This window comes from Silurus aristotelis (genome assembly GCF_946808225.1).
Source record: "Silurus aristotelis genome assembly, chromosome: 16".
NCBI lineage: Eukaryota > Metazoa > Chordata > Actinopteri > Siluriformes > Siluridae > Silurus > Silurus aristotelis.
In genome coordinates, this window is record NC_139589.1 from 4086760 (window position 1) to 4108866 (window position 22107).

Here is a 22107-nt window from a genome sequence, read left to right on the forward strand (position 1 = left end):
AAAGGGCACCCGTTACAAAGAAAACAGGCTTCATTTATTTCTGCAAAATCAGTTGGAGCACATGATGTTTACACAGGACTGCTAGAGTACACATACCTGGGTATTGTCACAGTCCTGACTGGCAAGCAATTCATACGGAGGGTCAACAAAATATAATGGATGCCTAGGAAACCCAGGTATGATGTTGCTTAGCTGAAAACCAAACATGACCAGCCAGCTCTTCACATCTAGAGAAAAAACACAAAAAGAAATAACCTTATTTTAGAGGTTTTGTGGCAACCTAATTATCGGATGTCTATAGAATATGATATACAAGATCATCCACAATACATCACAATCACAATATTTAGGTTTGTTACCAAGGAAACAGCTGATACTATACTAATCATGGAAGGTACAATGAAGTGTTAAAAAAAATAAAAGCGTTGATGGTGCCTGCACTGATCTAACAGGATCATTTGATTAAATTTGATTAATTAATAATTATTTCACAACTGCTCTAGTTTGTGTGAAATGTTTACCTGTTACATAGTTTTTAACATCAATCATGTCGCTGAGGGGATTATTATTCTTGAACATGTACAGGTTGAACGGTGCTGGCTCTTTGCTTATCCTTGCCCATAGTGTGTGATCAGGTGAGGTCCAACGGCCTGCTAGTACGTCATAGTCTCTTTGGGTAAAGTGTACCAATTTGGTTAGAGGGTCATACAGCCCTCCATGAAAGCCGAGAGAAAGCTGGAAATCCGGGTTGGAGTCATGGTAGATCTCGCCATATGCAGTGTACAACAACTGCTTCACCATTTGGCCATTACTACTAAAGACGGCCAGTGGAGTGCCTGTGTTGTCTGAAGCAATGTAGTACTCCTCGCCACCATTTACCTCCATGGCGAACAGGTGGCCCTGGAGGTCGTAGTAAAAGGAAGTGATCTCAGACCTGGAATGGTTATAGATATGGCTCACCCGGCTTGGGTGATTGAGGTCCGCGTAGAAGTACTGCTGGTGCTCGCCACTAGACGTCCGACGTGACACCCGGCGCCCGAGGCCATCGTATCGATACTGAACACTCCAACCTTCCGCTGTACGACTGTAAGCCCGCTCTAGCAAGCCTTTGGAGTTGTACTCAAAATAGTCCGAACCCCTCTGGCTGAGGAAACCGTCTTCATCCAGCTTGTACTGCATGTCCCCGAGGCGTGTGATGCGGTCACGCAGGTCATAGCGTAGTGGTAGCAGTCGTGCGCTGTTTCCAGGGTTCAGCAAGTGCAAGTTGCCATTCAGGTCGTAGCTATAGCGCCACATGGACCAATCATTGACCTTGACGCCAACAAGCTGGCCATCGCCGTCATACTCGTAACGGTACTGTGTAGTGTTGGCATAGGGGCCGATTTTAAGCTCACGCTTGATGACACGACCCATGCTGTCGTACTGCACCGTCATCCAGTACATTAGAGAGCGAAAGATTTCGTACTGCACCTCTTTAATTCGCCCATGTGCATCGAAGTGTTTGCTGAGTGTCATTACGGCCGTAGTGATGATTTGGTTGATATCGTAGTAGATTATGCCAAATTTGCCAAAGTGCTCCACCTTGCCAGAGATCTCATCGTAGCGGTAAAGATCCACAGGTAGGGGAGTCTCTCCGATCACTGGCTTTATGCTGGCTACGCGGAAGCTGTTGTCGTGGTAGGTGTAATCGAAGCGGGCATTGACCATCCCCTCTTCTGAGAAGCGGTACATCTGCTTGTCCACCAGAGGGCCGAGCTTGCGATAGCGAATGGTACAGGAGAAACCGCCACTTTGCAAATTCACCATCTTGAGGACCCCAGCTGTTTCGTCAAAGCCAAAGGTAACCGTGGTCGAGTCGTATATTACTTCAGAAAGCTTGGCCAACTTTCCATACTTATAGAGCACACGACGACCTGTTCCTAGGTAGAAAGTGGCCCGGGGACGGCCGTCCTCGCTGAAGTCATGGATAATGGTGGCGTTGCTTTCCGGAGGGTTGTAGGTGTTGCGGATGTAGCCCACAGAGACATGGGTAGACATTGTGTGTCTGGCCATGCTGGGCATGGTGACTGCTGTAAGTCGACCAGAGCTATCGAAGTCAAACACGTACTGCTTCTGACTCTGCTGCAGCAGCAGCACCATGGACTGTGAATAGAAAAAGAGAAAAAAAGGCACTTTAATTAATGTAAGAGGCCACTATGCTCAACCATATCACTTCACCTTATCTAAAAAGAGATCTACTTTCTTTTACTCTCCATTAGTTTTCTGGTATTCAGCTACAATCATAAATCACCTTATCAAGATAGCTGAAGCTCCACACTTTCCCATCCACAAAGGTGCGGGATAGGATGCGGCCAAAGGTGTCGAACTCGCTCTTCTCGCTCATGCTCCCCCTCTGCAAGCCCATTAGACGGCCCGTGGGTGAGTAGGACACGTTAACCAGTGCGAGACTGCTGCTGGGGAGCCAGGTGGCAGGTCGGCCCTGAGCGTCGTATATGATGCGCAGTGTGAACTTGCGGTGATCGTCGTACACCTTCTCGGTTCTTGTGTTACGGTCGTAATCGATGGAAAGCAAATTCCTGCCATGAGCCTGGAGATTTTTTTTTAACAATTAAGTGTGATTATTATCATAATTTTTTTTTTATATATAATAGTGATACCAGAGCACTGATTACTGAAACTGATTGGCTTATATCCCAAAACAATTGAGTCATTTTCACCAAGGTTAGTGATAATCAGTGGTGGACAGTAACAAAGTAAATATAATCAACTTTACTGAAGTTTTTCCATTTTTCCAAACTATCATACTTTTTACAACATTTCACGAAATCAGTTGTTCCTTTTTATTTACGAGCGGATAAAAACGTAACTGGTCAAACATGCAGCAATCCACCAATCAGGGTCGAGCGCACGCTCTGTTTTAAACTTGTTTTGATTGCCTCTTGGTGGTATCTACTTGATTAAGCGAAAGTCTGGTGACAAAAAATGATAATAGGAACATTATAGCCGTAATAAATCATAGTACCGTAATTTCCAGAATATTAAGCGCACCCAAATACAAGCCAGGAAAGACACGTTACATACGGTGTAACGGGTGAAATATGTTGCGCTTCCTTTAAGAGCATAGCGGTATTTTGGGAATAGCATGCCACCGCATTTTTTCCGGTATTACTGCGTGTGTGCAAGACTGAGGAATATGTCATTATTTTCTGATGCTCATTTCTAAGTTTCTTTGACTAACCCGTAATGCTGTTGCCAAGAAAAATAAAAAAGCACGAGTTTTGGAAACCTGTCTGTGCTTATATGATTTCTGTTGCAACTGGAGTTAGTGAGCTCTCCCTTCACCCAGACTCAACGCGCTACAACAACTTGTATCTAAACAGTAGCCTACCAAGAAAGTAATTGTTTACTGTCTTCCTCCTTCCTTTCACAACAATTTCTCTCGGGAGTTTATCTTTTGGCATCGTCGTGCGTTTAAAAATCACCCGTTGGAAGCTTTTCTCCCGATGCCGTGCAGCTCAGAACACAGGTGAGGTGCGTTTTTTCGTTTCCGTTCGGAAATTGCATTGGTCTAATGTTATGTCGCTCAGTTTTTTGGCTTGAAGTTTGTGAAACCGGAAAAAAAACAGGAAAAATTTATAAATTAGCCGCTTCGTTGTTTAAGCCGCGGGGTTCAAAGCGTGGGAAAAAAGTAGCGGCTTAGAGTCTGGAAAATACGGTACTTTGAATTCTTAAGTACATTTGAAGGCAAAAACTTTTGCACTTTTACTCAAGTGAATTTTAAAGGGAGCGTGTTTACTTTTACTGGAGTCATATTTTACGTGAGAGTGTATCGCTACATTTATTCAAGATGTGTACTTCATCCACCACTGGTAATAACAAAACCTCGAAAACCTGATAACAAAATTGGTGCATCCATAATTATTACATTAATATTCACACAGCATTACATCATTTCTTATATTCACATTAAAGGCATACAGCAAATTTGATTTATGACTATATTTTTTAAAAAGTCAGTGCTTACGCGCAGCTTTCTTCCAAACACAGTGATTTTGCCTTTGGTCAGCTCTTTTCTCATCCTCCACTCAATAGAGTTGAGGCCACTGTCCGTCGGGAGAGAAATGTTGCGCCTCCCAATGGTCGGCGTGACTGAGCCTGCCAGGATGTGGGGTTCAGTGTGAAAGCTGAGTCCCATGCCGTTGGCATAGGAAACCCTCAGGGTGCCGTTGTAGTACAACTGATAACTGTTCCGAACTTGATCTGTGAGAAGGCAATAGGGAAATATTAAAGAATTTTAGTAAAAGAATTCAAGTTGCATTTTATTTGCTATAAGGCCTCAAGATTCATCTGATTCTACACATTACTGGGAAATGTATTATTCTGGCCAGGTTATGTGTGCTGGGGGCTGATGTTATTGCTGGGAATAAAGTGCTTTGCTTTGGACTGAAAGCAGTGCAAATGCCTTCGGTTCCATTTACACGCTGTAATTGCATCTGCAGGCACTCTCTACAGACATGCACACTCAAAATGCAATCATTTTCGCATTGAAAAATCACCAGAAACTTCTAAGTACACTTCAGACCACAGTTAACAAGCACTTGTATCCAAAGACAGCTCGCAAAAGCCTTCAAACTCGTTTATCCTGAGCCTAGAGTAAACAACAAATGCAAATGTTGGCTTTAATATAAAGGAATGCACAGATAGTGGATATATTACTGTAAACCGTATTGTTCAAACGTGAAATAGGGGAACATCTGAGCTTAAATTTGGCTTTAGGAAACAAAGCGTGTGTTATGAAGTCGTGCACTACACATGTATACTACACACCTTGAAGCACCGTATAAGATGCCTCCACTGAGGACAGGTTGGTGATAATAGTCACATCATCATCCCTGTTCGAGCTCTCCATATCGACAGTGATGGACTGTTCCATCTCACAGTGCAGACTGGTCACCATACCAGTGGGGTAGGACACATTTGTTAAACGACCCTCGCTGTCATAGCTGAGAACAGAAAAAAATCAGCGCACACTAAATAAAAAACGCACACTACGATGTTTCAACGATATTCACAAATGGATCAAAAATATTATTAGTATTATAAGTATTATCCAGAGATGATTACAGATAACTTTTATTTACTTTAATAATTAGTTTCAGCAGGCTTGATGATGCATCTAATTTTAATCAAACTACTTAGAATGCAGTACCTAAATCCCGACACTAGGTGACACTGAAATGCCGTTTAATAATTCCTTAAATGGCGTCAAATGTAAATAAACCATGTACAATTAATTCATTCTGTTGCTTCTGTTGCCATAATAATTAAAATAAAATATAACATATTATATATATAAAACATTTATCAAAGCAACACAATTTAGATCGTTTGTGTAATGGTGCTTGAAATAACAAATAACCTCCTTATTACTATCACTGTCCTTCAGGTTTAAAAGTCTGTCTGTTTATAGCATTTATAGTGAATGTGTAGAATTTAATGTTTTCTCTTTCACGACCAGGACATAATAGTTGCATGTATTTAGTTTTTTTGTTTTAATCAATTTCGTACTTGATGTTTATCATATTTACATTGATTTGAATATTTACGTAGCTAATTTCCAGTTAATGGAGTAATATTTTTTTTTTAGTTGCAGATGGAGCCTGTACTACAATACATTACCCGCATTACATCATCACATATGCACACCGCTCAGGCATAACATTATGACCACCTGCCTAATATTGTGTTTTTTTGCTGCCAAAACAATCGTGGCCCATTGAGCATTAACAGCATTAACATCTTTAGCAATTTGACCTACAGGCGCTCTGTAGGATCTGTTGGATCCTGTTGGATCGGACCACCCGGACCAGCCTTCACTCCCTGAGTGCATCAATGCCCCACCCGTGACCCTGTCGCCGGGTTACCATTGTTCCTTCCTGGTACCACTTTTGATAGATACTGACTGCTGCATACTGAATAGATACTGTATTGTGATGGCTAGACGACTGGGTCAGAGCATCTCTAAAACTGCAGCTTTTGTGGAGAAGAACTGCAGTTTTGGAGATGCTCTGACCCAATCGTCTAGACATCACCATTCAGATTTTGTCAAACTCACTCGAATCCTTCTGCTTTCCCATTTTTCCTGCTTCTAGCACATCAACTGATAAATCCCACCCACTAACAGGTGTCATGATGAAGAGATAATGAGTGGTATTTATATATATATATATATATATATATATATATATATATATATATATATATATATATATATATATATATATATATATAGTGGTTAATATAATGTAAATTCATGTAAATCATATCTTTCCTCTCTAATGTGAATTGCTTTAGTATACTTTTTACTCTCTGTGTTGCTATAATATGTAATTCTACCTACCAACCCACCCTCGCTTTTTACCTACCCATACACGTGGCATAGTAACACAGCTTATGGGTGTTCCATCTGGTAGTATGTAATGATAGACTTGTTAATAGTTGAACGTATTTAAATACTTATTCTTGCTAATTGTTACTCACTCGTAGAAGTTGGTCCATCCAGACTCGTCAGCTTTTGACGAGAGCAGCTCAGTGTTGGTGGTGTACGTAAGCAGAGCAACTTCCTGGTTGAGGGTAGAAACAGAGCGCAGGTTTCCTGAGGCATCCATTCCCAAAGTCACCACCTGATTCTCAGGCAGAAGTACGAGCCGTACCACGCCACCTGCCTCTCTTCTGATCTTCAGAGTGTTGTTGGAGCTATCAGTGATCGAGACGAGTTCTCCTTCTACTCCATAGCTGAAGTTATAGAGTGCAAGGCCTGTGACGAGACTGAGGGTTTGCCTGTGCAGACCATCCTCGGTAAACACATACAGCTCCTGCTCCAATGCTGATCCCAGCTCGTACTGACCTGCGGCATTCAAGCCCGGCCGGTTGACACACACCGATCGCACACGGATGTTGTTTAGGTCAGCAATGTAGAGTGTGCCGTCGGGCGACACTGCCAGTGAGGCAGGAGTGTTGAGGTTGGCCTCGGCCGCGTAACTATCGTCCCCAGAATAGCAGTTGCAGTTGACGTCATTCTTACAGTCACACTCAGATGTAGCACCAGCCAGCAGTGAGATTTCGCCGTCAGCGCTGACCTGACGCACTCGGTTGATCTTCTTCTCGTCACTCTCAGCAATGTAGAGCACGCCGGAATGGGACACGGCAATGGCCGTGGCACTCTCCAAGGTTGAGTGGATGGCCAGCCTGCTGAGGGAGTAGTCGATCCCGGGAACCTGGCAATGCATTGGCCGGCCTGCCACGATGCTTACCTGCTGGTTTTCAATGATTCTAAGGACAACATTGTTCTCTAGTACATACAACGAGTTGTCCATGGGGTTAATGGCCAGGTCAGTGGGCCATTCCAGACGCACCTGCACAATCACACACAGGAGATTTTCTATCAGTTTGGAGGGTCAATTTAAGAGCTAGTTACAGACTCGTGGCCTGGTTTTCTCTTTTCTTGAGCAAGAGTGGTTGCCAGTGTGGCCAATGCCACACCTTTTGTGTGTCACACGATAAAAGATGGAGAAAGGACTACTCAGACAGACATGCAAAAGATGACGATGATGATGCAGACAGTGAGGGGGCAGAAATATATAAGACAGAAAGCTTGAAACAGAGAGAAAGAGGGAAAGTGAATGAGAGAGAGAGAAAGAAAACTGAGGCTATATTCCACAGCATAAAAATGACCAGAATGTTTTGGATTGGGCACCGATTCAATACCGATGTTCCACTTTTATGTCGTTTAGCACTGAGGTAGTGCTAGATACACTGTTAACTGCTGATTGGCTGTGTGTAAAAACCAATCGGCAATTATAACGGCGCGGAATAGTAACAAAACAAATCCGCTCTGATATTTAATTTCCGTACCGGGAAAGAAATAAGGTTTGTAAGACACAAAAGACACAAATTTATTTGTTTTCATGTGCACTGATTAAATCAGGAGCATAGTATAACATTTTGATATCGTTTATAATGCTGATTTTATCTAATGGCCATATCACTGGAAAATCAAGGTATCAAGCTTTGGTAGCAGCTTGTATAAGCTCTATAGTAGATAGCATTCAAAGCATTTCCCCTCTGTAAACTGTAATGATGTTGCCATCGCTTTAACTGTTATCATCAGTCATTTGTCATGTTGGTGAGAAATAATCCACAGGTCTGGTTATATTTAGTTTGCGATAGATCTGGTTTCGGAAAATCCAGTGTTAAATAGCTAACAAGTAAGAAGATAGAGTGAAAAAGCAGAGAGGAGAATATACCGACCTGGCTGACATCCATGCTGGTGTCACAGCTGAGAGGCCTGACTGCGGTCAAATCGTTGGTTTTGATCAGAGTAGAGATGATGCCATTCTGATCCACCTTACGGATCATGGTGGCATCCACAAAGTACATGATCCCGTTCTTATCCACAGCAATGCCTGTAAATGAGCATCACAAATAATAATAAAAATAATAATAAAAGATTTGCTATTTGCCGATATGCCTTTCACAGCATTCACCGTTAACAGGTTTGCAAACAAATTCATGTTCTATTTACTGAGAAGGAAGGTTTAGCCAAACATTGCTGACAGTCTTCTTAAGTTAAACACCTGATCTGACAGGTATGTGGAAATACAGATTAGCATTCTCAGCCTGTCTCATGATGTCTAAACATGCTGATGAGCTATCCTCCAAAGACTAGCAAGACTGATTTGAAGCATATCTGATCCCCTTTGCAGAGCAAAATCTGCGCACTGATTATATACAGCACTAAAAGATAATTTTAAAGGGAAAAGTGTGTCGAAAGACAGAGATAAAGCGAAGAGCTAGATATTTGGAAACTGTAATTAGCCTGACAAAAACACATGAAAATGTTTATACCTAATAGAAATGCGAATGGATGCAAGAACAAACCAGAAACTAAAACGCGATGTAATATCGAATTTAGGGTTTTTCGAAAATGTTTAACATTTGAAAGTCTGGTTACTTCTAAAAGTAAAAAAAATGTCAAAATTGCATTTCGAGTTATCATTGCAGTGCCAATCGACCGTAACCGTAAGAGCTCTGTTATATAAAAAATGTGAATTACAATGCCTTCATTCGTTTTTTTTTTTTTTTTCAATTCTTCATTTCCTTTAATATTGAGAGCATAAAGAGGGAGAAAATGGCTTTTTATTATTTCTGAGCACACGCCAAAAAAAACCCCGAAAAGGATTTACTTAATTTTCTCCATTGTAAAAGCAGAAAAAAAAGTGCATTCATTAAAATCTCAAAATACCAAATATGTCCGGTGCAATATTTCTACATTTCTAATATTTCTATTTTAATAACCTAACTTGGAAGATAAGTTTTCTTTCGAGGTCTTTTCTTAGGAAGGAATGTCCACTCCGGATCCATTTACACAAATGATAAATTATATAACGCAAACAAGAGCAACATGCTCAGAGATCCCAGACAATCTAGTAGAACATGGTGCAGAGTGGAGCGAGGTGAGAAGGGTGAAGAGTGGAGTCGTTCTTCGATGAGTGTCAGAATATTCTGTGCGCTGCATAACAATGTACTGTAAGAAGACGCGTGTCAGACTCCTACTAACTGTCACTCTTATGCTGCTTTTGAAAAGCATGTGGTGATCCATAGGAACTTCTCAGAGCGAAGCCAGAGTTCTGGATGAAGCCGTTGATGGATTATGTGCCGACGGTTCTGGATCAGTTCTTTTGCAACAATGTTGTTGTACCACAAACCACCCAGGTACCTCAAAGTCACAAATTATATTACATTTAATAAAATGGCAGGAAACTATAAGGCGCAGATTAAATATTTAGCATTTTGGACCAAAAAATAAGTTGTGTGCGTTTTCAAAACAAAAAAGCGAATAAATAATCAATAAACATTCACAGGCGAACAGAAAATCTCACTTAAAAAAAAAAATCATATATAAAAGTAAATTGTGGTCAAATTTGTTTTTTCCCCCAGAATTCAGCAACTGTTCTTACAGCCCACCTAACAAATGCTATTCAAATGGTATTTATTTTATAGAATTATATTACAAAACTTTGTCATGGGGAATTCAATCAAGATAAAAAAGTCTACTAAAAAGTAAGACTTTTCTATTTCCCCTGAGCGAATCAGTGAATGGAAAGAACAATTCCTAATTAAAAAAAAAACTTCTGATATCTACACATTTTCCTTTCTGTCCTCATTTGCAAAGATTTGAAGTGAGTTGAACAGAGAGTAGAGCTCACCTCTGGGGCTCATCAGCGTGGCCTCTACGGCTTTGCCCCCATCCCCACATCGTGCGTCGTCGAAGGGAACACATTGCTCGCCCGTGCCCGCCACCACCTGAGCGTTATCCAGGAGTGGGCGGACACCGCTCAGCGAGCGCACACGGTAGATCTGTCTGGAGTTCGTGTCTGACAGGAACAGAGCTCCAGAGACTGGATCCACTGCCAGGTAGTACTTATGGCTCGGGCTGTTGCTATGGAAATACGGGAAACGAAGGAATTCGTCTTAATAGTCTTGGGCCAAGAGCATCATCACCTTGGTGAGCATGATAAAATGTTAAAAGCTCATCTGAGCAGAGTAATGAGACTTCTAAAATAAGCTATAAAAAAGGCATCACTTTGATACGAGTGCAAAATGGAGAGAAAGTGCAAGAAGAACAGGGGGATTAATAGAGTGAAAAAAGACGTGAAATTCCTTGCCGTTAGAAACTTTTCAGTATTAAAAAGGTACAAGGTTTGTGATGAAAATGTTTCATTCGACCTACAATATGGAAATAATTACATAAATACCCTCAGTATTGTAACGTACAAGGTTCCTATGAAAAGCATTTACTTCATTCCAAAGCTTTTGTATACGCTTTATCTGGATCATAAAAAGGGCCAGTGTTTTAATTATAACCTCTGCTTCTCTCTAATCGGTACTGTATGCGAGGCCATACACTATGTCACTTACCTGTGTCTCAGATCTTTATTTCTTCAATGTTGTATCACAAACACAAAAAGGAGCAAAAAAAGAGACTCATTAAAAGTTAGAAATGAAACAGTTTGTATATTTCTTTCTTGAAAAAACACTATAATGTATGTATGTCTTACCGCAGCTCCAGAATGGCCGTGGTGTTGAGGGAAGGGTACACCCTCCTGACAAAATTTAGGTCTCCCACGTACAGGTTGCCTTCTCCGTCACATGCCATGGCCACGGGCGCTAGCAGCTTGTTGCCCTCGGCCAGGCCGCTGCAACTGGGGCAGGAGATGCTACGCCGCCGCCCATTTCCCATAATGCTGCTGATGACTGGGGGTTGCTGCTCAGATATGAACACGTTCTCCCCGGAACCCTTATAAAGAATACCTAAGAGACCCGAATGAAGAAAAACAGCATGCGTTCATTAGCATTTAAAATAAGCATGGGATCCTTTTTTTTTTTTTTTTATACACAAACGGCATTTGGAAATTCTGTGTTGCATAAAAATGCATTTCAGCAAATATATTCAAACCGATTCACCGGTCTTCGTCGTCCATATCTTTTTTCACGATACAAGAAATAACCTGATCACAGCTAATGATCAGAAATATCTTCGCTATTAAGTAAGCAATAAAACATAACCAGAGCGGTGTGACGACGCGGTTACCACCTCAAAGGTTTCCAATAAAAGCAGGCCACATAGTGTTTCAGTTTGCCAAGGATTCGATTTTTTTTTTACATGCAATATCTTTTATTGATCCATTGTTACATTTAATAGCAAAGAACATTCCTAGGAACTACATTATATATGTTATAGCAAGTATAAACCTTGCACTGGGCTTTCTTTTCTTGTTCAAACGATAAAATAAAACACAATTTGTCATGTTACTATGAAACTTTCAATTCCATTTACGGCATTTGGCAGATGCCCTTTATCCAGAGCGACTAACAACTGAGCAGTTAAGGGTTAAGAACCGTGCACAAGGTCCCAGCAGTAGCAGCTTGGTGGTGGTGCTGTGATTTGAACTTGTGACCTTCCTCTTCCAGATTCCGAAGCCTTAACCACTAAAATACCGCATACTTTTCACAAAGCTCGTAATGTAATAAATGTAATATTAGAGCTTTACCCCTGATATGGGCGACTCCTTAGATAAAATCCATTAATAAAAAAACGTATCGATGATTATACACTCTTTTTTTAATTATGTTTTATTGTTCGAGCGTCCGCAACACAAGTCCCTGTGCAATTGTTACTTTTAGACCAAGCACATTACTAGAAACCTCACAGCTGTAACGACTGTCAGAGCTGATGTTACGGAACACGAATAAACACCTTGAGAACGCAACAGCGCACATGGGTTTGCGGCGCATCTTGAGATTTTCCAGTTGTGTAATAAAACTTTGCGCTCGATAATCTGCAGGTGTGCAGAATTCGGGCCCGTTAGATCAACAAACTCGCATCTTACATTATACATTTATGGCATTTTGGCCGAGCGACTTACACTCGAGCAGCTGAGGGTTAGGGGCCTTGCTCAAGGGCCCAGCAGTGGACGCTTAGTGGTGCTGGGTTTTACACTTGTGACCTTCCAATGCCTTAACCAATCATCCGAACCCATTTTCTAATCAGCAGATGATGTAAACATCTCAGATCATAACATTTCGTTATCATTTACATCCTTTCCATAATCGGCATCGTCATACGTAACAGTGCTCAGCGTGCATGCTGCCGGATTCAGTATGCAGTTGTAAATAGCGTGTACGTCACATGCTGTCGCTTTAGATATATCACTCACGCTATGAACGAGATGTGAGGATTATGCCATTTTAATTACTCATCATGCAGATATTCATAGAGGATGAAACGTGCGGGGGAAAAAAAACAGCAGCACCCGTATACGTGCGTGCTTTTCACTCCTGATGCATCGTAAGCCATTTTTATAGATGAGATGAGCAACACCTTAAACGTTTGCGTCATTAGAGTCATCAGGATGTACATTTGGTTGCTTATTGATGTGTCATGCCAAGCGGATTTGTGCAAAGGTTTATTTAAAAGAGGGTGAGAGATGTCTGTCGTGGAAATTAATGATTAGCTGAGCTAAAACGTGATGATGTTAGACCCATTTGCAGCCAAGGGAGAAAAACCAACTGTGCTCTTTGGCAAGCTGTCATTTTCTCTCTTTTATAGCAATTTAAAGCAATCGTGGGCAAACTCTGCGCTCATGTATGAGAAAGAAGGCAGATAGCTTCTCTCTGGGCAGTGGTGGACAAAGTACACAAACCATGTACATGAGTAAAAGTAGAGATACAGAAGGTAAAATATGACTCCCTTTAAACTTGAGTAAAAGTACAAAAGTAGTTGCCTTAAAATTGACACAATTATCCAAAGTACTATGATTTATTAAGGCTGTAATGTTCCTATTATCATTTTTATCACAAGACTATTTGCTTAATCAACTCAGTGTATGTGAAAAGACTCTAATGTTACTTACAGCACACGGATCTATTAATAAAATGATATTATTAAATCAAACACTGATATCTATTACAAATAATCATGAGCCCAGGACTTCTTAAAAAAAAACAAAAAAAAAACGCGTAAATGAGGCCACGGATGTTGTTGCAAGTTAAAGTCGTGATTTTCTTCCATCATTTATTCTTCTCTAAATGTTCTGCTTGCTGTTCAACTGAACTGCTGCATATCTGACCAGTTTTTATCCGCTCATAAATAAAAAGGAACAACTGATTTCGCAAAAAAAATGCTACTTAAGTACAATAACGAATTATATTTGTAATTCATTCAAGTCACACACAGATTTGGTCTTCACCTACAGATCTACAATCACCTTCCTGGAACACAGGACTGTAAATGCTGTGTTTTGCTTAAACCCAGAGCACAAAGTTACAGAGCTTCATACAAGCTTGTTGCATTGTCGAGTAAGACATGTCTACTCCATTTCTACTCATGGCTGCGAATAATGTTTTTGTCCGGAGATCTTTTATAGGTGAAATTGTATGCGTGTGTATTGGCTCACCATGGCGACTATTGAGTGTGTGATGTTTGTCCAGTGACCAGCCACCCAGGCTTAATGGGGTGAGCTCATAACCCTGCAGTACTGCTGTTCTCTTCTCCCACAGGATCTGAGTAGGACATGTCTCAAACTCATATCCAACAGACACTAGAGAAAGAGAGAGAGAGATAGAGAGAGAGAGAGAAAAAGAGAGAGAGAGAGGAGACATACAGAGAAAGAAATAAGTACACACATGAACACGCACACTTTATAGTTTAATTTAATTTCATTGCTGACCAGGGACTAGACAACTTATTGCTTCAACTAATTTGAAGAGAACAACATAGGTCCAGTAGGCCTTATTAGCTGAGTGTAAGTCTCCATATTAAGTGATGTGTGGTTAAGGGAATTACACTGGTTGAGTCACTATAGTTACAAACCGGCTGTCAATCTACAGCAAGAAAATGCTTATGTTCCACATTAAAAAAAAAAATATATATACAGATTTTCATTTGTTAACGTTTATGTTTGCATGCATTTTCACAAGAATTGTTTATTTTGTGTTAGGGTTATGATTTGATCGAGATATTTCCATATTGTGTAATAAAACGGTATTGTATAATAAAAAATATTAAAGACTAAGTTACGAAATATGGGGCTTAGTCAAACAAACATACATAAAATACATAAAATTCTATTGTCTTGATGTTTACATTTACAGCTGTTATCCTATGCCCTTGGTCTGCGGCGCTCTCACCGCTGCGGCCCGGGTTCGAACAGCGGTCAGGGAACCAAACCCAGCCATTAGGGTTGCACAATCCAGTGCACTCTTAGTGCCGGTCCCAAGCTCGGATAATGGGGAGGGTTGCGTTAGGAAGGGCATCCAGCGTAAAAACATGTGCCAAATCGAATATGCGGATCATAAATACGGATGATCCGCTGTGGCGACCCCTAATGGGAGAAGCCGAAAGAAAGTTTTTATCCTATGCCCTTTTTCATACAACTGAGCAGGTGACAGTTAACAGAAGCTTAATATCTGAACCACTAAACCACCACATACCAGTTTGCTTTTAGTCATACTGTCTCCAAAAACCTACTGCGAACAAGCAACTTTCTGCCTTTATTCTGGAAATCACTACCTAATAAACTCTTCACTGGGCTTTTCCGACTTGTAAAAGAAGCCCGTGAACTTGATGCTGATCTACAGCTTAAGTAAAGCCTTTAAAAAAGGAAAGGTTTGAAATGTAGTTGCTTTTGTGTGAAATCCTTCCTCAGTGCATTTATTCAGAAGGCAATTTCAAAGCTACATATGCCATTATAACATGGCCAGCTCAAACAATTATGTTATTAGAAACCAAAACTCAGGAGTAGACTGTCAGACAAACTCATCAGGGATCAGTTATCTGGACCAAATTCATGCTAGAAAAACAAATATAACGAGTTCTTTTGTTTAAATGCTATTAGATCTGGAAGAATAAGATGGCACTCTAGAAGGACTCACCCACAGCCTCAGCCAGGCCATCCACTCTTTGTCTGTAGGCATCTGTCTTGTCCCAGATGTATGTGTAGGCCAGGTTGGGTGAGGCATGGAACCACTTCTGGAACAAATGTCCCTCCATGGCCACTGTCAGATGCACCTTGGCCAGGCTCACGGGCACCAGGGCGGTGGTCATGGTCACTTTAAGCATTGCATGATATCCCGATGTCCTAGAGCTCAGATAGCACAGGTTCAGACTGGTGCCTGGGATCTCCACTTGTTCATGAAGAACCTAAGAAGAGAGAGAGAGAGATTTAAAAAAAAACCAACATCATCTATATCATACTAATTTAGCCCTTATTCATATAATACCCTAAATATGTTAAAGAAATAAAGAATATTGTGCAGTGCTACAAAGCAGGAAAAAAAAATACTACACAAAGGCAGAGAAGGTTACAGGTGATTAAAGAGACGCTCCAGGGAACTGCTGCTCTTTTACACTGCTATGAGTCATTGTTGTCTTAGTTTTTACCAAGCTACTGCATATTATTGTCCTTCAGGCAAACTGTTTTAAAGCCCCAGGCTCCACTCATTATTTTATTTTCAGGTTTCATTTAAAATTCAGTTTCCATTTGGTTAGAGATTTATTTTTTTTTGTCTGGTTTTACTGACTTAGAAAAATTTAGATTTTTTTTGCTGTGGAACAAACAAAACATATTGAATGTATAAGAATAGAAAAGCCTTTATTTGTCACATACATTACAGCACAGTGAAATTTGTTCTTCGCATATCCCAGCTTGCTCAGAAGCTGGGGTCAGAGATGATACAGCATCCCTGGAGAACAGAGGGTTAAGGGCCTTGCTCAAGGGCCCAAAAGTGGCAGCTTTGGCAATACTGGGGTTGAACCCCCAACTTTCCGATCAGTAACCCAGCACCCTAATCACTAAGCTACCACAAACAGACAGTATGTTAGATTTTATAGTGCACATATGTCCAATGCTTGTCAATACCTATTCTTTCCAGGTAAATAAAAAAATGACTAAACCAACATGGCGGCCATTCCGTACTTCAACACCACACAATTCCATTTGGACTGCAGATAACTGGAAACAACTTCACCATACAACAAGACAATGAACCGAAGCATATGTCCAAGCTCTGTAACAGTTGTTTAGAGAACAAACAGTCAGCTGGAGTGTTATCCATCATCGGACAATCTGCCCAGTCATTGCACCAAAATTCTAATAACATGCTCTGGGAAGAAGTGGATCTCAAGGTCAGAAATAATATTCTAGTAGTTGAGAGTAACAAAGTAAATTTAATTCGTTAATGTACTTTTCATGTAATTACTAAAGTATTTCCATTTGGGAAGAGTCTTCACTACATTTTAAAGTCAAATATTAGACTTTTTACTCAAATACGTTTTACGAAATTATTTGTTCCTTCTTATTTATGAGTGGGTAAACATTTTACTGGTCAAACACACAGCAAACCACCAATCAGGGTCGAGCGCACACTTGCGGGTCTTTTTTTTTTGTTTACATAAACTGAGTTAAGACTTTTCACAAAAATGATAATAGGAACATTATAGTTATAATAACGTTATAATAAATCATAGTACTTTGGATACTTAAGTACATTTGAAGGCAAACACATTTGTACTTTTATTTAAGTGAAAGTTTAAAGGAAGCACTTTTACTTTTACTTTGACCTTCACTCTCTACTTTAACTCAAGTACATGATTTGTGTACTTGGTCCACCACTGGAATACTAGTTAAGAACATTTTGGCAAGTTTTACAACAGGAATGAAAGTATTTCAGCTGAATGTTTGAACTGTCTGCATGCCAAGAGTGTGCAAAGTTGTTATTCATGCTAAGGGAGTATTTGTGATTGAAACTAATATGTAACATATGAAATGTATATGTTTATAAATATATACAGTTTATTACCTAGTTTGTTGCATATAAAGAAAATGAATATGCATGTGTCAAATGATGAAAAACGTAGGGTTTCACAAATGTCTGAAAGTCACAGTCAAATCTTTCGTAGCTATATCTACATCTCTATCCATAAACATAAAAATGTGTAATGTAATAGATGATTAATAAATAATAATATGTTTAATAACTAATAATTGTGATCAGCTTGAATTCCACACCATGATCATGCTGTTCCTGAATAGCCTTCTTCACTGCTAGTACTAAGATATGTAAAGCAAGTCTGTGTGTATACCTGGCTTTCTGGTATAATGTGCTTTTCTGTAGGATTAGAGCTGAAGAAAGAGGACAGAGGGGAGGCCACGAGCACAGGATCAGGTCTAACGAAGCTGCTCAGATCACAGCTTGGGATGACGATGTCCTGCGTCTTCATGACCAGAGTGTCCATGGCGTAGAAGCGGTTCCATGGTAGCCACACGGTGCGCTCCTGTTTCAGAAAGGGTGCTCGCTCGAAGCGCAGGGTCAGAGATGCGCCGCCGTTAGCCACCAGGTCAAACCTGAACACACGGGGAAAAGAAATGCATTTCTTCATCTGTGCATGAACAAAATATATCCTGTATGACATGAATCCACTCTACGCCAGTTTTTCTATACAGTTTGAACGATGCGACTGATAAGTATGAACACTTACATGCCATCCTGACGAGTCATGGTGTAACCGTAATGTGGGTAGTTCACAAAACTCACGTTGACGCCCACCAGAGGAGTCCCATCAGATGTCAAGACCTGGCCACGAATCAGAGACGCCAGGCTACGTATACCATCGCCGAGACAAAAACAAAGAAAAAAAGGAATATTTATCAGCTACATGCTCAGTCAGAAGTCTAAAGTCAGTTTACTAAAGGACGAGAGTTTGAATCCTGAAACTAGAAAGCCACCAGTGTCACATAATAGTAAGTCACAGTGGATTAAATTCTGTGGTATAAATTGCATGGCTAAGCTCATGTGACTCGTGTCTCTTTCAAACATACGAAAGACATCAGTTTTTATTAGATTTAGACAATAGAAGAGCCTTTTTTTGTCACATATACATTACAGCACAGCGAAATACTTTCTTCGCATATCCCAGCTTGCTCAGAGCGCAGGGTCAGAGCGCAGGGTCAGCCATGATACACATGAGCACAGAGGGTTAAGGGCCTTGCTCAAGGGCCCAAGAGTGGCACCTCAAACCCCCCGAAACCCCGCCCTTATCATCGGTAACCCAGAGCCTTAACCACTGAGCTACCTCCCCTGATTTGCTCTTATTTAATGTCTTAACATGGATTATTTTGGACTTTTGTGGAAAATCAAACTAAAAAGAGACAGAATGCCATGAAGAAGCAAGGCTGGGGCTGATTTCTTTCAAGCTCAGACTGTAGAGTCATGCAGCCTTTCATTTACAGCCTTTCAAGTAAACAGATTTGATTTAGATTACGGCTAATCTTTTCTTTCCATGTTGCATTTATTTTTGTGTGTTAGTAAAACAGTTAGTGATTCTTATTATGCCAGAAATAAATACCTCTAGATAGTGCTTTTCACACCCTATAAATCTCCTGTAAATAGACTTCAGCAGACAATAAAAGAATTAGAAGTAAAAATAGAGAGGAGTAAAGGATAGGAGAAAACTCGGTAGAAGAATGCAAATCCCTTAGGGACTTCTGAATTTTGAGAGAATCCTTCTGTCTTTTGACTGAATGGAAGGAAGATTTTAGACTGTAAGACTTACTAGCCAGTTGCTTTATTTGTACAAATTTGACCCTAAAAAACCTTTTTAATCAAAGAAAACATGATGAAAACATACCAAGCTAAGTTCAAATATATAATACAAGCAAGAATAGTGATCATCGAACATTGAATCGCATTGGTAGTGGTAGTTCAGTCCCATAAGGTGTCAGACTCCTAATTAGAAGGTTGTAAGTTCAAATCCTAGCACCACCAAGCTGCCACTGCTGAGCCTTCAGGCATGGACCCTTAACCCTCACCTGTGGCGTTGTATAAATAAAGTAACTGCAAGTCACTCTGGACAAGGGTGTCTACAAAAATTTAGCAAACCTGATTATACATTTACCTATTTTAACCACTAGAAAATAAACCTATTTAAAAGCTAAAATAAAAAAAATTCTTCAAAAAAGTCTTAAAGGAAGATTGACCGTTAAATACTGTTTAGGATCGACCACAGAAAAAAAGCATGATTGGTTTTATCAGAACAACAAGGACGGTGAACAATATAGTGAGATATTAAGGATCCTGTCTGTATCTGTATACCCCTGGATATTTATTCATTCAGTATAGTTTTATCATTTTTCAGCTGCTCATTGGTGGATATTTGAATGTAAAACTGTTCAATTGTAGTCCAAAGCCATCTTTATGGTTTGTATGTGAAACCATCTACACCAACCTTAAGTATCTTTAGGCTGTTCATGTGAAAAAGGTGTCTTGTAGATGTAAAACAAGATTTTAAAATCACACGCAGCCAAAGTAGATGCTAATATGTTGAGTAATGAGAGCTCTATTTCTTGACTGTTAGAATCCTGGCTGCCACATTGTGAACCAATTATCGGCTGGAGAGTGGAGTTTAATGTTGACCAGTGACATTATTATGAGTTTCATTTGAGTCGAGCTGTGATAGGTAAACAAAACTTCCCAGGTCTTTGCTCGAAATACATGTTGGAAATAAAAGAACACGGGCAAATTCAGGATTTTAGGATTATAGAGTGATTAATACATCCAAATACGTCCAGATCACGAATTGAAGTGATAATATTTAACTGAAGATATGCCAAAGCACTGGCTCTATGGCTTCAGCGTGCTTTTGTGTGCTTCTCTGAAGCAATAAAAACATGCCAACTGCTCTCCCACTGTTCTTTGTTGCACAAATGTTGAAAACATCCTGTGTGTGTGGACCCATCAAATTCATTTCACACTGCTAAAACGTGTCTGCGCCACACAAAGCAATGGAAATGTATGTGATAAAAAATAAGCAAAAAAAACCAGCAGTGCTATTTCTGCAATGTACCTGAAAGCTAGATTATCATAAAAACATATTTGTATGTTTGGGATTCTGGAATATTAATATGATTGAAATCTGTTGAAGTGAAGCACTTTAGAATGAAGAAGACGGCAGGATTTGGTCACGGATTTGCTGTCGAAAGAGGAAAATAAAGAAGATAAAAGGAAATAGTAGCGTGTTGGTGAATCTCCAACGAGTGACTAGACTGTTTATTTAGTTTGTTTGTTTTTTTAATTAGCCTCTGAGAATCTGTCATCTTGTTTGTGATGTGATGTTTTAGGTCCCACGGCTGACCTTGATTTCTTCATGGTCATGGTAAATTGTTGTCATTAGTGCCTGACTTGTGGGTGGGTGATGAAAGACAGTGTCCTGTTCTTTTTATTTCAGCGTAACTATGCTTTAAGACGCTTTAATCTCTCATGTCCAGACACTTAAACTGATGAAAAAATCTCGTTATTCCACAATCCCTCTCAAATCAATACGAATACAGTTCTCACCTATAACGATTGTGTGCTTATCGTACAGTATAAAAAGAATGGTAAGTTACCTGGCATTGAAAGGGTTACTTCCTTGTATGATGTGAGTACTGTCTCTTCCCACCAGCACCTTGATTCGGTCAAAGAAAGAGCTGACTTGCTTCCCGGACGATTGGCTTTGCTGAATAATCTGAAGAGGGTCACGTGACCCACGACACAGCGGATTGCTCAGGCAAAGGCTCTGAGCGCAGCAGTCTGGATCCATGCAGTCAACCAAACCATCTTTAAGGAGGAAATACAACACATCTTAATGGTATGTTGCGAAAATAATACAAAGTCAGATCCCAAATTATTAGCACCGATTGCAAATATGGAGGATTAATAATAGGAAACAGATTAATGTGTATAATCTCCCACCACTAAACACAAATCTTTTTATAGAGTTTAAGGGTTTTCCATAAGGAAACTGTTATAACATTTCTATGCCGCTTTAAAGCCCAAAAATTCCCCCAGTCATGAATGTTTTAACTTGTGACCAAAGACCATCCTTTCTTCCAATTTTTTAACTGTCTAGTGTGTGGAAACTGCTGTCCACAGTAGTGTCAGGTTCCTGTTCTTGGATGACAAGAGTGGAACCGACTATTAGTCTTCTGTCACATTATAATAGCAAACCAAATGAAATGAAATGAACTTTTATTTCTCACATACACATTCATTCATGTCCGTACAGAGTGTGACGTGTAGTGAAATGCTTTTTACGACTGTCTAACATGTAATTAAAATAGAATATAAAGTAATAAAATAAATACAAATACAAAGTATGAAACTATAAAAGTATGAGAAAGTATAAAAGTCTAAAAAAAATATAAGAATATATAATATATATAATAAGTAATATAATATAATATAATAATAAGAAAATAAATATATATATATATATATATATATATATATATATATTAGGGCTGTCAATTGAGTCAAATATTTAATAACAATTAATCGCAACTTAATCAAACATTTTTATCTGTTCTTAATGTTAATTTAATACTTTTTAATACTCTAATCAACATGTGCATGGACAAATATTGATGCTTTATGCAAATGTATGTTTATTATTAGTGAAACCACTTTCAACACAAAGCATGAAAACAAAATGTTCTTGTAAATGTTTTA

General features: G+C 39.7%; 1 protein-coding gene across 4 annotated transcripts in view; it reads right to left on the minus strand.

Annotated features, from left to right (window-relative positions):
* The window catches only part of tenm2b (teneurin transmembrane protein 2b), a 331309-nt gene that overhangs the window by 1926 nt on the left and 307276 nt on the right, over nucleotides 1-22107 (minus strand). For all 4 annotated transcript variants that reach the window (XM_083564505.1, XM_083564502.1, XM_083564503.1 and 1 more), the window contains 15 exons: nucleotides 21006-21216; nucleotides 18101-18220; nucleotides 17705-17966; nucleotides 15496-15763; nucleotides 14019-14162; nucleotides 11121-11373; nucleotides 10981-11001; nucleotides 10269-10501; nucleotides 8311-8465; nucleotides 6541-7415; nucleotides 4828-5003; nucleotides 4025-4260; nucleotides 2291-2587; nucleotides 522-2142; nucleotides 97-227 (listed from right to left, as the gene is read on the minus strand). In XM_083564505.1, coding sequence (XP_083420631.1) covers nucleotides 97-227; nucleotides 522-2142; nucleotides 2291-2587; nucleotides 4025-4260; nucleotides 4828-5003; nucleotides 6541-7415; nucleotides 8311-8465; nucleotides 10269-10501; nucleotides 10981-11001; nucleotides 11121-11373; nucleotides 14019-14162; nucleotides 15496-15763; nucleotides 17705-17966; nucleotides 18101-18220; nucleotides 21006-21216 — 5003 coding nt within the window. The remainder of the gene's footprint in view (nucleotides 1-96; nucleotides 228-521; nucleotides 2143-2290; nucleotides 2588-4024; nucleotides 4261-4827; nucleotides 5004-6540; nucleotides 7416-8310; nucleotides 8466-10268; nucleotides 10502-10980; nucleotides 11002-11120; nucleotides 11374-14018; nucleotides 14163-15495; nucleotides 15764-17704; nucleotides 17967-18100; nucleotides 18221-21005; nucleotides 21217-22107) is intronic.